This window comes from Stylophora pistillata, chromosome 3, assembly GCF_964205215.1.
Source record: "Stylophora pistillata chromosome 3, jaStyPist1.2, whole genome shotgun sequence".
Lineage (NCBI taxonomy): Eukaryota > Metazoa > Cnidaria > Anthozoa > Scleractinia > Pocilloporidae > Stylophora > Stylophora pistillata.
In genome coordinates this window covers 17,215,001-17,231,407 of record NC_142521.1, presented here as the reverse complement: position 1 = coordinate 17,231,407, position 16,407 = coordinate 17,215,001, and the positions used below count along the sequence as shown (strand labels likewise).

General features: G+C 39.6%; 1 protein-coding gene across 5 annotated transcripts in view; it reads left to right on the top strand.

Moving 5' to 3' along the window:
* The first annotated feature begins 608 nt into the window (after nucleotides 1-608).
* Nucleotides 609-16,407, top strand: part of LOC111342692 (O-acyltransferase like protein) — a 16,923-nt gene continuing 1,124 nt past the window's right edge. Inside the window, exons 1-15 of one of the 5 annotated variants that reach the window (XM_022949797.2) lie at nucleotides 610-871; nucleotides 2,402-2,532; nucleotides 3,365-3,449; nucleotides 4,031-4,157; nucleotides 4,698-4,945; nucleotides 5,913-6,083; nucleotides 6,714-6,807; nucleotides 8,517-8,609; nucleotides 12,125-12,293; nucleotides 12,559-12,638; nucleotides 13,642-13,770; nucleotides 14,485-14,611; nucleotides 14,922-15,129; nucleotides 15,258-15,400; nucleotides 15,975-16,080. In XM_022949797.2, the coding sequence (XP_022805532.2) occupies nucleotides 637-871; nucleotides 2,402-2,532; nucleotides 3,365-3,449; nucleotides 4,031-4,157; nucleotides 4,698-4,945; nucleotides 5,913-6,083; nucleotides 6,714-6,807; nucleotides 8,517-8,609; nucleotides 12,125-12,293; nucleotides 12,559-12,638; nucleotides 13,642-13,770; nucleotides 14,485-14,611; nucleotides 14,922-15,129; nucleotides 15,258-15,400; nucleotides 15,975-16,080 (2,146 nt within the window). In that variant the 5' untranslated portion in view covers nucleotides 610-636. The other 4 variants (XM_022949804.2, XM_088752479.1, XM_022949821.2 and 1 more) reach the window with 4 other exon arrangements.

Sequence of the window (16,407 nt, the reverse complement as noted above, 5' to 3'; positions counted from 1 at the left end):
GCGTTGTGAGTTGGAACATTATAGGTATAGGATAAAGAGTTGCAAAACCACATGACCATGGCGTTATGCGGGTACTTCTTTTGCTCACTTTTTTGCTTACATGGCCGCCATGTCTATTCAATTCAGACTGCCCGCTATGAAAGTTCCTTCTGTTAACCTATCCGTTGTAAACATTGATTTTCTCAAAGCCTCTTGCTAAATTCTCAACGTATTGCCCTGAAACCTATAAATTGTCGAATCTTCGCCAGGTTGCCTTCAGATACTCTCTAAGAAAACGAGTGATGCACTTTTAGGCGGAATTCCAATCTCTATATCCTATATTTGCGAAGTAAATATATGTTTTCAGTACCTTTGGGAATTTCTCTTAATAAAAACTGCAACAACAGTAACAAATTCAATTGAAGAAATATCTGTGAGTAAAGAAAAAGGCCTTCTTTCCTTTATAACTGGCGTTGGTTTATTACGCCAAGAGCCCTCCTGATTACGACAAGCTAATCATCATGCGCTCCGATGATCCAGTCCGATAATCCAGTCCAATAATCTAGTCTGTAGGAAAAACATAAAATTTTTTAGCCGATTAGTATGTATTGCGGGCGTATATTTTTCTGGCAGATCTCGTGACTTCAGTGATCCAAGATGCCTGAATGTTGCAAGCCTTGTTTCGAGGCCTTTGCCGTTTTTTTCGTGCTTTGCTCAGTTCAGAAGTCATCATCAGTGTCCTATAGGCTAACACGTACAGCTTACGATGAGATTATTAGGAAGATAGGTGTCTCTTTCGAGTCTTCTCCAAATATCTTCTTCACTCTGAACGTCTCCAAGGAATGCAGCGAAACTCTGGCAAATCTCTCCTTGAAGCCTGACTTCACAAAATGTGAGTATGAATAACGTGTCGAATTTATGAAGAAGCACAACCATTGTGAGATGTTGTCTGCGGCTGGTCACACCGCCTGTCGTTAAGCTTACACGAGGTGCTTCGTCAAAATTTACCGGTGCCTGTCGCATGTCACGAAAAAGGTAATGACCATAAGACTAAACTAAGGATCTAAAATGCATCCTAAATTTCTTACTTAACAAAGATCTTTTCTTTATTATGAATTTATTTTTAAGAGAAAGTGAAGACTTGCGCAGCGTTGAGAAAGATGTAAGCACTCGGAGTTTGAAGCAAAACCATAAATCAAGATTCATAGCGATTAGATTAAAAGGAATCGAGAATTTTCGCGCATAAAACTTGGGATTCATGAAGTAAGAGACATGTTAAAAAATGTGTCATGAATTTGGAAAAAAGTTACTAACGAATCATGAATCATTGCGCCCAAAAAAAGGCATGAATCATGATTCTCGAGAGTCAAATAAATCAATTTCCATCTGACGTAATCACTTACCGTTGATCGGCGATTGCCGAGCGATTGTTTTCATTCAGTGCGTCATTCCTTTGCTTCAAATTCAGGCGATAAATTTAGTGCCTTTCATTTCAGGGCTACTTTAATGCAATAAGAAACAGACGAAGAAAAGCAGTAGGTTTTTTTCTGGGCCCTCTTCTTTTATTTTATTTTAATTTTGTTTATGTGAAATACCCAACCAGTTGTTGCGTGACATAATTCAATTTACTTCAATGAACACAATGTTGATCTGCTCATAAATTTATCGGGGGCTTAATTTTTCACCGACTCCTCTAAAATGTGGCGGAAAATATTTTCTTGGTTTAAGACTGGGTTTTTAGTGTTAAGAAAGCAAATATTTTCAGTGACTACTCAAGAGGAATCACTCTGCTAACTGGGGATGCGTAGAAGTGGGTCACTCTATGTTGTTTCGGTGAGATGGTTTGTTTAAAATATTGCAACCTAACCAATTCATCCTATTTAAGCGCTATGATGGAGTGGTCCTCGGCAGACGAATATTATCAGTTCGAAGGCTAGTCTCAGTTGTTTTTGCATGACGAGACCAGAGAAATACTGCGAAGGAGACTGTGAATTCGAAACGTTATTGTAAGTGACCACGTCGAAATATTATGCACAGTGTAATCACAAATGTCGTTACCATCGTAATCAAAACGAAACCAAACTTATGGATGCGGAACACAAAGCAAAGCGAAGCGATCGAAGCGATAAAATACGTTTGTTACTGAATCATCCCGCCCTAAACTAATCTATAACTGACGCATAAATAAACCTGAACTAAGGAAAATAATTAACCAAGTCCAAGTATACAAAATGCAAAATAAAGCCTATCATATAAAACAAAAGAAAGCACGCAATATAAGACGAAATAAACAAAGCGAAAGGAACGCGAAAACTAAAGCTGAGCAAAAAGGAAAAACACAAGCAAAGAAAATGACGAAATCCTGACACCTACGCAAAGGATAATGTCAGTAAATAGTTTTTTTTTTCTTTTGACCGGTTAGACCTGGATGCCATGGGTAAACCTCAAAGTGGATTACTATTGGGAAATATTGGTTGGTTGGGATCCTACAGTGAATGCACAAAGACAATTAGTGATGCACAGTATTGCCTGGCTTACATCTCATTTAATAAGGTAAATTGTTTACAGATGCTTTGATCCACATAATTAAGAAATGCAGCATCTGATTATTTGTTGTTGGTGGTGGTGCAACTGTTTTATCCCAAACTCCCCAAAAACTGAAAAAAAAAAAAAAAAAAAAAAAAAAAAAAAGGTACAAAAGAAGGTACAGACGTCCCTACTCTTTAGCAGTTTGTGCAGATGGGAAACGATTGTAAGAATATAAAAAATCACTAGAAGATAACCTTCCTTGCAAAGAAAACCTTCTCTTTTTCCAAATATGATGAAAATTAAGTGAAGCCACGGAAAATTAATGCCAATAGCCCATTGCAGAAACATGAGAGGACTGGGAAAGAGTGTGCTTGTTTTCCGTTTGTTTGAAAAACTAAGATATTCAAATGAAAGATCAACTAAATTTGAGAGTCTTAAGTAAGAATAGAAGTCAGTTTAGAGGAGGAAAATGGCAGCTCTTCAAATATCACCTAAAATAGAGAGTATGTATGGATTGGGTAGACAGGCCAAAAAATTTTAAGGGTTTGTAGGGAATTTTTGCAACTTTTGCAAGGCTCCGATTTGGACAATTTTCCGCTGAAAACTCTCAAACTTTACCGGGTAGCTTTTCATTCAGTAACATTTCAGTTGAAATGTTTAGATTTTCAATGTAATCATTTTAAGAAACTCGTCCCAGTCCTCTCACGTTTCCGCAATGGGCTATTTATTTTTATTTGGGAGATTCAGCCGTCTGTATGGAAGACTGCAAGTTTTTTCCAACCGCAGAAGAATTTGTTGAGGATTCTTCTCTAATACGCATTTGTCTGAATCTTAAATGTGTCCCCTTTTCACATAGACTGTGCCCATTCATTGGGGTGTTTGCGTACCAAAACAATGCAGTGAAGAAGATGTAACAAAAGCTCTGCAAGAAATCTTCTCAGGTGAACACTTGTTCACAGTTGTTAGGTCTTGAATGCTCTAAATAGATGTTGACTACATGTAAGGCCTGTTTAAAACATGATGTGTAAGTGTTAAAATAGCAAAGTGTCAACTGCAGTTGTAATGTTGATCAGCGTTTACATGCAGAATAATGCACGGGCGCGCGTAAACATAGAATTTCTTTTCGAGTTTGAGATATTTCACCGGTGAGTGCAGACCTTAACGGACAAGAAATTCGACAAGCGACCGTAACTGACACGTTAAAAAGCGTCGTGATATTACACGTGTGTGCAGTTAAGGCTTTTCTCGGGGCTGGAAATTCTTGTAAAACACGGCAATGAATACCCATTTTTACCCTTCAAGGGATAACCAACTGCGACGAAACCTTGGTAAAAATGCTTTAACCTCAGGTGCACTCAAAGAAAACCCATGTATTTGTAAGATACTGTTGGGAATGAAAGGATTAAGGCCTGTATGGTTAATGGCATACAAATCAAGATTAATTAATTGAGGGAAGACATTCCCTTAATTAATTTATTAATTAAGGGAAGACATTCAGTCTAATGAAAAATATTCCTCTTAGCCGGTAGCAATGAGTCGGTGGTGAGCTTGGACCCTCAGCCAGTAAGTTTGATCGGAAATCCATCCCATAAGAAACCTGTTTTCTGCAGTAAACCGTCAGAATACACAACGGGAGTAAAGTTAACGCTGTGAGTACTGATACTGATTATGATGCAAAGATATTTGGTGCAATGTGCATTTTTCCCAGAGAATCACACCTTTTCCAGTTAAGATAATTCATAGTATATATCTCGAGCCTTCCTTTGATGTAACAATGATATCAAAATTGTGTATTATTCCTGAAATTCTACCGGACGCAGGGTGATTCTTCTTGCAAATCATTGTTGCTGCTAACTAGGAATTTGATACGGCCAGCGCGCGTAAGACGTTTAAAACTAAATTACAAGGCCATAGAAAAATATCCCAAAAGTCCAACCTTTTGTTTTGTGTTTAACCACTGAAGAGTTGTAATCTATTCTGGGTCCTTCCGTTAGTACTGAATTTGCAAATCCGTGAGAGGTTTGATAATGTTTTTAGACCACTGATTGTAATGGTGAAACCGATGTTTTTTCTTTTTTCTTGGTAAAAGATGAATCGCTATAGATTTTGCATGGCGCATAAAACTCAACTTCTGACTACACGATTTTCTGTATGTGAGCATTAATTCTTTATTCCCTATCTCCTCACAGGATTTTAATAGGCTTAGTTTTACTTCTCTGTCTGGTTGGAACCAGCTTGGACATAGCTTTTGGCTTTATGAAACCAAACTCCGCACCTGTCAACGAAAGTGATGGCTTTATGCCGGTCAAAGAGGCTTCCATGGCAACAGACCGTGATACCATCAGTGACAGTTCAAATCTAATCCACTCTTCCACAGTGGTTTCCTCGAGTTCAAGCCGAATTTTGTCAAGTTATCCTCAAGAACCCGCAAAGCCAAGTGAGTAACACTTTAATCATCGTGGTGGGAGTTTTGATCTTAAACTGCATTTCTTTAACTGTGGCTGTTATGTATCAATGCATCTGCTGAAGATCCTAACCTCCCGGTTAGCTCAATGAAGAGAGCGCTGGACTGTTGTGCGGGAGGTCGAGGGTTCGAGCCCCCTGCCGGACCAACACTCAGGGTCTTAAAATAATTGAGAAGAATTTGCTACCTTTCTATGACATCAAGAAATGGTTAGATATTCTAGTCTTCTCGGATAGGGACGAATAAATGGAGGTCCCGTCTCCTGCAGGGTTGGGGTAGGAGACGTTAATTTCCCACACACGAGATTACTGTGTGATGGATGTCCTCCCCTGGGGTGGGATGGGTGGGTTAATAGAGGGCCATAGGATTATCAGTTTAACTACTGTCACGTGCTACCCTCTTGAAATAAAGTCTCTCTCTCTCTCGCTACAGTTATTATTTTTTTTCCTGTATTGGACGTTTTAGAACTGTTTGTCCTATGCTTTGACTTATTCAGTAATTTGTGTTCATGAAGCCTAGTTCCCAGGCGATCCAAATTCACTCACTCAACACACAAATCCCCTAGTTCCTCTTCTATTGTTCCTCGTTGGATTGGTAGTCTCCCTACTGACCTCAGCGAATCATCGTGTAAGGGGCTAGTGGCATCGCATTTGCCTCGAGAAGATTAACAACTCGTTTTCTTTTCTACCCAGAGCTGTGTTGTCTGATTCCAAATAAAGCGCGTGAAAGGTTTCTAAAGGCTACTGAGACCACACCCAAATGACAGTTTCTAGATGTTCGCAAAGGATGTGTTGTAGTGAAAGAAATTGGCTACGAACCAGATGAATCGAACTCATATACAGTGCGAGTCGCTGAGATACCCAAATTACACTCCTTCAAACTGCAAAGTTTGGTATTCTCTATTACTTAAGAACGTTTCTTTAACTGTTTTTTACCATAGATTTGGTGTCGCGATTCTTGTTATGTTTTTCATGGATCCAAAACACAAATCGTATCATGGATACCAATGTCCCTCCCAGTGCTATTACGTCAATCAATGGTATGAGAGTACTAAGCATGTGGTGGGTCATCTTGGGACATCTTTACTCCATACAAATGATAACATCTATCAGTAAGTATTTGATTTTTACAAATGATGAACTGAATTATACACGCATTTTGATTGAGTCTTAATTAAGACCTATTAGAGGACAGACGTATAGATGACGTCGCCATTGACAACAGTTTGCTTTTTTATCAAACAAAACAAATAAATTCCATGTTGCTGTGGGCTTTTATCTGTCTACCAGTCAAGTGGCCCGTCAGGGCGGCGTTTAATTCCGGTTTTCGTAGCGTGAAGCGACCAGGAGTATTTCTACTTCCCATTGGATGGAATGCTAAATACCCCTCAGCATTAAATTCCCTGGTACCCATTTAAACGCCTGGGCGAAGAGAGACACTGTGAGACTAAAGTATCTTGCGTAAGAGCACAGCACAATGTCTCCGGTCAGGGCTCGAACCCGGACCACTCGATCCGGAGTTCAGCACACTAACCATGAGGCCACCGCCTCCCCTCGCGGGCTAGTTGAGTAATAGATCGCAAAAGACGTCAAAATGTCGTAAGAACACGAGTCACGCACTTGGCTGCGCCGCTCTTCCCAGTTTTTTTGTTCTTATTAAATATTGACGCGATCAGTTACTGTAAAGACCCATGGCATTTGCGTCTTGCCCCTAACCAGATTTTTTCTCTGACTTTATCTAGGTAATTTAAGGTTATTCACCGACATTATTCATCGCTTCACTTTCCAAGCGGTTGGCAATGCAACCTTTTCGGTGGACAGTTTCTTTTTCCTGAGGTAAGTTAATAAGAGTCTTTATTCATTCATTTTTTCATTCATATAGTCACAGCATACGTGTGACTTTACAAAAATTAATTTAAGGTCAAGTACAATTAAATAAAATTAAAAAGACACCTATTAATAAAGGATCTCTTAAAGCGTCCTGTTTTAACAGCAGGTAAAGTAAAATCATGTCCTCTGTTTCGCAAAAATCTCTGTTTCTTAGGGGGTAATAGTTGATAAAGGAGGTGGGAAGGAGTATCTGTGATAATTTTCCATAGCTTACTGTCTCGGTTTCTTATAACTTCAGCTATTACATACAGGTTGTTGGTGTAACCAAACCTAACGCTCGCTTAAGAAACCTGTCAATGCGTTCTGACCCTGAGTGTTAGTCCGGCCGGGGCTCGAACCCTCGACCTCCCGCACAACAGTCTAGCGCTCTATCCATTGAGCTAACCGGGAGGCAGTTAGCTCAATGGATAGAGCTAACCCTCTTAGTTTCCCTCTTGTACGTAATTTTCTAATTGCAGACAACGTCGTGCAAATATCATGATCTTCACCTTTTGCTCCAGAACAAGGCTTAGCATTTTGAAATACACCAAGGTGTGATTTCCTTCATTTTGTGGGAGAAAGTTTTATTAACTGAGTAATTATCCTAACCGACAGACAGCAAGCTGTAAGAATAGGTACAACACTATCAGAATGGAAATTCCTCAAGGGAGGTGTGCCGCAGGGAACTAAATTAGGAGTGAAACTTTTCACAATAATGACAAACAATCTTTTAGCTGATTGGCACCTGAGAGTCAAGTTTGTGGATGACACGTCTGCCATAGAAATACTACCCAGGAACTCTATCAGTCTGCTCAATACGATCGTTTCTAACATTCACGAATTCTCCATGGACCATAACATGAGACTAAACCCTACTAAATATAAAGAGATGTTAATTAACTTTATGTCGTATCCTAATTTTACTCTCAGACCATTAGTTATTGGTAATAACACTATAGAACGCGTATCGATTTACAAGATTCTAGGAGTATTCATCGATAGCGACCTTAGGTGGAATAGTCATGTTAACTACATATATAAAAAAGCTTGTAAGAAGCTCTACTCTCTACGTATTCTACGTCGAGCCGGCGTTGACCAAGGTAGCATGTTAAAGGTCTATACAAGCGCTGTTAGATCTGTTATGGAGTACGCCGTACCAGTATGGCAATCCATTCCAGGTTATCTGTCTGACAAAATTGAATCCATACAGAAAAGGGCGCTTAAGATAATTTTCCCATGTGCCGATAGTTACTCAGAAGCCCTCGAGTTAGCACGGGTGGAGACCCTTGCGTATAGAAGAGATAAGATATGTAAAGAGTATATGTGCAAAATGAAGGACTTAAACCACCCTCTCCATCCTCTTCTACCAACACGCTTAGACGATACCTGTCCCTATAACCTCAGGCACAAATCAGACCAGTTGTATCTTTACAGAAACGTTACTACCTGTAGAACGAAGCGCACCGAAGACTTTTTAACTTTTAAATATTTTTAACAAATGTGATGCATGTTCCGTGTAGTGTATGTAACTTGTACTTAATGTATACAGAAATGTACATAGTCGTTCTTTAAGTTTTTATTGTATCATAACTCGTTAATTCAGTAAGTTACAGCAAGAGAGTTTAATAAACCACTATTAGTATTATCTTAACTTATACTATTGATTTTTGAACCAGCGGTCTTTTGGTAGCTTATCTGGCACTTCGTAATATGGAAAAGAAAAATGGAGAACTTCCCCTTTTCATGTATTACTTTCATCGTTTCTGGAGGTATGTGCCTGGCTCAGATTTTAAATTTTGTATCTTGTTACCTCTAAGTGAAGGAACGGTAATCTAATATTTGGAGTGGAATAAGTATCATGCATGTTGAAATATCACCATAGCTGATTCAGTTCGAGTTATTCATTTTGACCTTGTGTGTAAACGGCTGTTAGTCAAATCAGCTTCTAAAAATCCGTTATTACTCAAAGTGCCTTGTGAGAATTCAGCTCACGTTTCTGAAAATTGTCTCTTGGGAACTGACAGTTGACCAGTTCCCTGCCATCGACAAATGAATCAATCTCTAACAGGAAAAGCAGAGAAAGCGTTTTTGCGAACGCGGGCCTTAAACTTTAACTTAAGGAAGCTCGAAAGGGTTTTTTGACCGCGCGGATTATGGCTTCCAAGATACACGCGATGGCGCGCGCGATCGCATCCGCGGGCGATTTGTAAACAAAAATGGCCGCCACGAGCTTTTCAAAATTGCTGGGTACCTCTACTGTTTCCAGCGGAAGTGGTTGGTCGAGAAACAAAAATGGATAGTGTACCTCTTCAACGCAGGTAGGAAAATGTTTGGATGGCAAGACTTCTGCCGAAAGTGGTCCAAAAAGATTTATTTACCGAGGTAAAGGAGGATGGTGAAGTCGAAAGCCCATCAACAAAGTCGCTGGGTAGGTCTTACTTTGTTCCGCGAAAAATTTAAGTGGATACCTCTGAGTGCTACGATTTGTTTCGCATTGAAATTGATTCCTAATTAAGTGAAATGACCGACAACTTTCCCAAACAACTCACTGGAAGATGAAAAGGAAAATTAAATCGTCGTTGGATCCAGGATTATAAACATTGACAGTTTTATGAACGGAAATGGAGAAGTGTAAATGTTGCCCTAAAAATAAATATAATTTTCAAGTTTATTACATCCATTTTCAAATCACTGGTGGTCCCTGTAATCTGGTTGGCTCTAATTGGTGCGATTTATTCACGAATCGCACCATTTTTTGCTCTAAATCGCATCATTTTACGCTTGACTGAGTTTTTGACACATGACGTCAAAGTCTTTCTGTTTTGCATACAAGATGAGATGTAAAAGCGTTTCTGGTTCCGCTTTTTATTTTAAAAAGCGGCTTAGTAATGCATCAATAAAATATTGGAATTGACCAAGTCCTGTATTTGGGCGATTTCAAAATGGATGTAATAAAGTGGTAGTTATACCTCGTGTCTTGCAATTTTGGTCTGAAATCATACTTGTGTTTTCAAATCGAGCTCGCGCTGCGCGGTCGTTCGATTTTGAAATCACGCGTATGATCTCAGCCCAAACTGCACTCCACAATTACCATTATAAACAAGAGATCGAAAAAATGTAGATGAGACTTTAATTCTAATTTAACCACAGACGGTTAAATTAAAATAAAATATTTATCTTAAACTTGGGAGAAAGATAGTTGATTTTTCCCTCGATAAACTGTTAATTACATCTGGAAAAATGCAAACTCGCGTTTGTTAAGGAAGAATTGCAAAATTCGTTTTGTTTTCCATTTAAAACTGAATAATGAACTTTCATGGTTATGACAGTGGCAAAGAGAGAAGAGGAATAATGAAGCCAAGGCTTGTTCATACCTCTAGTACCTCGAAAATTATAGAAATTCGCGAAATCTGTGACAAACAAATTAGTGATGTATATGAAACCCTGTTTTCCGCTAAGTTTGACGCTCACGACAATCTGGGAGACGTCAAAGCAAATTCTTTTTACTCCAAATTCTTTTCACTCCTTTTCTTCAAATTGTACATGAACAATTATATCGGTCAATCATGGTAAATGTGCATCGCCGAATGAGGCCTTCGATCAAGCCATCTTCTGGGAACAACGACAAGATGCCATTATACGTTGGATGGAAAGCTTCATCTTTCGACAAACATGGTCCAGATGCTGGTCTGTCTCATGTCACACTATAATCTCTGTACGAGAAACTCAACATTAACGGCGCCAATGGATTACTGGCATTGGCGCCAACTGCAAAATCAACTTGTCACCATATCGAATTCCGCAAGAGAATTCTCTCCGGAATACTCTTACATCTCCAACGGTCGTAACGGTAAGCAGTCTGGGTCTCAAATGAATACTTATTTTTCAGGAATGTGTAAAATCACAAACCAATGTGAATCCATCATCAGGACGAACGCTTTTTTCCTCGCTAAGGGCATCCATCGAGTAATCGCGCGGACTCGTCCTCGTCCTCGCGAGAATGAGCCGTTGAGTCAGTGGTATCGTTTAAAACGCGTGACCGGATATAAAAGTGTGCGCTAAAATTGCAAAAAGCGGAAATAAAGCTTGCTAAATTGGTGAGCTAATATCTCGAAAATTAGTTCGGTGACCTACCCTGATTTTTTGTGTACAAATAGCATTCATCAATACGCGTTTGTGAAGAGAATTAAAAATAAATTTATCTAGTTATTTTCCCAAATAACTAAAGTTCTACTAGACAGTTTTTTTAATATCACGTGTACAGATAGAGAATGTGATGATGTTTAAGAGCCTGACGAACACCCTTAACAAAATGTACTAAAATAGTTTTATACAGATGTCAAAACATTACCCTGATGATAAGTTTGACAGTCCTGATATCTTTTATTATTTGGCACTTGCCGCTACTAGTGGAAAACCCTTTCGAGTCTCCTTAAGAATAATTAATATGTAATGTAAAAACAAATATCAACAGCTCAGGCGTTTGAGTTCTGGACGCTACTCGTCGGAGGACTAAGCCGTATAGCTAATAGTCCATTTTACAGTTGTGTGCTTGGTTGCTAAGCCTTTGAACGGGAGTGAGGCTAGAGATGACCTTGTTATGATACAAACCTTGCTGCCTTTCAAATGTAAATCACTTTGTTATCATGCTAACTAGATACAGGTCTCTATCACAACAAGGTCATCTTAAGCCTCACTCTGAATCAAAGGCTTGGCAACTAAGTACACAACTGTAAAATAGCCCATTAACCCTTTGTCTGGTTAGAGGACAGACTTCTCAGGCGCAAGTCGATTGTGTGACGTTTTGAAGCCAGTATCTTTTTGTACCATATTATAATCAGACAAGTTTATTTAATCACTTTCACCAGAATGTGGTGAGGATCGCACAACAGAGGGAGGCTCCAAATTAAGTGCGCTCAATATCCCACCCCAGGGGAGGACATCCCTCACACAGTAATCTCATGTGTGGGAAATTAACGTCTCCTGCCCCAACCCTGCAGGAGACGGGACCTCCATTTATTCGACCCTATCCGAGAAGACTAGAATATCTAACCATTTCTTGATGTTCTGGAAAGGTAGCAAATTCTTCTCAATTATTTTAAGACCCTGAGTGTTGGTCCGGCCGGGGCTCGAACCCTCGACCTCCCGCACAACAGTCCAGCGCTCTATCCATTGAGCTAACCTAAATTTTCAAACTCTATCCATTGAGCTAAGTTCTTATCTTTGTGATAGTAGTATTTTTACTAGCGGACATCTCGTTAACAATTCTATTGATTCTACACAGGTTGACTCCAACTTACATGTTCGTTTTGCTGTTTTTCGATAAAATGACGTCTTTCCTGGGCGAGGGTCCGATGTGGTATACAATTCAGTCGGGCAACACTTGCGACAGTTACTGGTGGACGAATCTGCTCTACATTAACAACTTTTATCCGACTAAATTTTCAAACTCGGTATGACTTAAACCAATCTTCAGGATAGTGGATGTTGTTAATGTTTAAATGGAGACCTTTACTGATAATCATCCTAGAATAAAAATAAAATGCTTGTCGAGGTTATATTCCGTGTATCGATGCTTGTAGAGGGAAGAATTCTGGCCGGGATCCTGATATCTAAACCCTAGTCCCTCGATTTTAGACAGATATGGAGGTGTAGCCCATTGTGGGTTGTTTGTTGACAATTTTACGTGTAAAGATCGTATTATTGTTTTCTTTACAGTGTATGGGCTGGTCCTGGTACCTAGCTAATGATATGCAGTTTTATATCATCTCTCCTGCTATCCTCTTCACGGCGTACAGGTATTCAGGCTAAGAATCGGGCTTCTTTTGAAATGCTAGGAATCAATCTTGCATCGCCCAGACAGAACATGTATGTTTTTTTTGGTGCCGAACTTTTCATCAAAACTAGTGTGCACTAAAGCTTCACGAGGAAAACTGTAAGCCTCATATTCGGTCACAAGATGTGTTGAAGGCGATCACACCACAGCCAGAATATTTAGGTGGATTATAATTCTTATTTGTGTATAGTAATACTCCCAATTGCTGCAACTGTATGGCGTTTTAGCGTTTCCGTCAGATCCTAGCAATACCTTAAACCTATTTCGTGTTGAAATGTATAGATCACTTTAAGGGTTGTCAATAATTTTGTATGATTGCAACTTTTGAAATCTAAAGTCCTCCTTATATTTTACGTTTGAAACGAAAGTACAGAAAAGGTACCTCTATAACTGTTTGTGCCAAGGACGTAAATGTATCATTTGCACGAAACATTTATTGTTACTATGGGATTGGTCATTAACTCTCCCCTGGATGGGGGGGGGGGGGGGGGGGGTTTGGCGGCAGAGGGATTTGGTTATGTCACGATAAAATTGACCAGATTCCCTTTAAGGCTCTGTAAGATTCTTATCACCACCACCCCTCTTTAATGGCAGTTCATAGACAATCGATTTTCTATAGTTCGCACTTTTACGACGGATCTAGGGGAGGGACACGGGGACCCCCCTTATTTTAGATTAAAAAACTGAAGAGAGAAAAAAAGCCAGCAGGTAAACACACACCAACAAAAATGTTGCCCCCCCCCCCCTTAGCTCAAGATCTGGATCCGCCAATGTGATCCCTCTCTGTTTCCCCTGTGATTCCCCGGCCCACAAAAAGATCCTCTGCCACCCTTCCCCTTCCGCCTCCGGGCGATAAATTATGACAGGTCCTTAAGATTCTCTAATACAGAATCCGATCATTTTTCTGAACTTGTGTACTGGAGTATTCTTGTTGTTTCTAATTCTGACTTTTTTTTTGTGCTTAGGTTCCGCCTGCGAGGACTGCTTCTCATTGTTGCCGTGTTGACGGGGATCAGTTTTGTCACAACAGCTATCATCTATGCACACTATGATCTTGCAGCTGTTCAGCTAAGTCCTGCAACTAAGGCTGAAACGTAAGTCATTGTTACTTTCCTCATTGTAAAATATGCAAAAGCTAATTACACATTCTTATTGGAAGAAGAGGTGGCATGCTGGTTACTCAATGATGAACTCTGGATCGAAACGTCCGGGATGAAATCCTTGATAAGTTTTTCGGGCGAGGCATTTAAATCCCACGGAATCTGTTTTCACCTTGGGCTCGGTTTTTCAGAATTTAGAGACAAGTTTTGTTTTTATCTTTCCTCTATGATAGCAAAGCAATCAGAACTAAATAAAGAATTTGCCCTGGCATTGTGTCAGCTAAATCGTGGGAACTGAGTGACGCGCGATAGTATGGCAACCCATCCGAGAAGAGTCTTAATGCCAAGTGCGTCATATCTCTATTTCGGTGACCGATTTAGAGATGCTCTCTGCTAGTACATGTAATGGGCAACTCGTCTCGTAAATGAAAAATCTTAAAACCTTAATGAGATCTGGGGGCTGGTTTCGGAGGACCCTTTACAATTCTTGTGCTATCCCCACAGGAACAAAGGGCTTCCTCTAAACTCAGCATTGGAGATCAATATCACGCCACGATAGTTTTGTAAACTGGCGAGCTTATTGCTGGGAAACAGATAAAGTGCGTCTTAAAGGCAAAAACGCGCGATTTAATCCTAGAAGCAGACCTTTAGGGCGAAAGACATTATTGTCAAATCGTTTATATGTTTCTTGTTCATTCTTTGTTGTAGAGCGGCTGGTATTGATTCTTCTTCTCTCACTTATGTCAAGCCCTACTGTCGTATCGCACCTTATCTTGTTGGTATGTTGTTGGGTTACCTACTTGTTCACGCAAAGAATTGGAAACTTCCTTCAAAGGTATTATGTTCTATTATGATGGCTATAATTTTTGAGACTTAAGATATTTTGCGGTTGAATGTTGCGAATGATTCCGAACGACACTCTTACGATTGACTGCGAGGATAACGTCATGCAACTTGTTCCAACTGTTGTTGTTTTTTTTTTTAATTGTTGTCATTAGAAATTTTTTAGTTAATTGGACGGATTATTAAGTGAATTAGTTAATCTGTGTTGCTTCGGAGAGGTATTTTCCGTTGTAATCTCTGGGGTTGTTTCTCAGTTACCTTTAATTAACATGTTCATCTTAGATCGTGTTTTTCCGTTTAAGACCAAGATGCGCTTGTTCAATATGGCTGGTTGGTGTGTGGCCATTGCCCTCGCTCTGTCGACACTGTATGGCGAATATAAAGTCTTGCGAAAGGACAATCCTAAACCTTTCTCTCGCGCCGAGAATATCACGTACGGGACATTTTCCCGCTTTGCGTGGAGCCTGGCCTTAGCTTGGGTGGTTTTTGCTTGTCAAAATGGATTTGGGGGTAAGTTTTTGTGTCATGAGAGCTCTCATCAGTTTCATGAGGTAGATTGCGTGAGTTTATATTAGGGGAATTAGTCGCCTTTAGTAATTTATGTGTTGTTTACTTGTCTTTGCTTGTCTGCTTTGAAGCTTTGGTGAATAAGATTTTGTCAGCTCGATTCTGGATTCCATTAAGTCGTCTGACATACTGTGCGTACCTCGTTCATATACTCGCCATTGTTGCACTCTATGGATCGTTTGAGACTGTACAAGCATATTCTGATGTCCATATTGTAAGTTGTGTCGATTTTATGGTGAGAAATATAGAAAAATTAAAGAGAACAGCAGTATCAGGCATTAACTTACATCAATCGCGGAAACAAACCAGTCAGGACCCTTGAAAAGAAACGAATATGCGCTTGATTAGTTTTATCGTTCTTTAACGGAAGGGTTTAACACATTCATTTGAAATTTGATGTTTGGAAGCCTTATGAAAAAGCATTTGAGAAGGAGGTGAAAATCATTTCCCTTTGAAACAGCCGTCACTTTGTTTTCAACTTTCTCTTAAAGCCTGCTCGTGCAAAGGTTTCACTCACCAGGGCGCTTTTTAGACTCAACGACGATTAAAGACTGAAGAAGAACAAACCCAAATTTTAACTGGCGCCTTCTGTGGAGGGCCTAAGTAACAAGTGATTAGTCGAACGAACAAGATGAAGTGTCGATATCCAAACTTCTTGCCATTGCTTTAACCTCGTTACAGAAATAATCTCTCGGGACCCTTAAAAAAATCGCCCTGACAGCTCTCACGACAGGCACGTAATTCTCTGCAGAAAAATGTTACTAACTGTTGTGTTACTTTCTTTGCAGTCCATCTCTTTTGTTGGAGTGATCGGTATTTCGTATGCTGCAGCTTTTTTGGTGTCTGTATGCGTGGAATTTCCTATGATGCAGCTGGAGAAGCTTATTTTTAATCGTTAAGTTTTGAAGTCATCTACACTTTGTCATATTGCGCCATTCAATTAAAAGTAGAGCTTTAGTCCTATTGCTAAAATTGCGACTTCTTTCATTTCATTCTGTGATAAATCCTTATTTTAGGGGATCGTTTATTGCAGAAAATAACAAACTGAATCGAAATCTGTTTATCAGACTTCATGACACGAGCTTTTAAATCGCTGAAACATCGCACTTATTTTCTGGGAGGTCCTCCACGTTAACTTTATAGTTCGCATTTTGTTGAAAAACATAGCAAATCAAGGCCACAATTTACTCCTTCACATTTAGTAATTAATACATGTATCGT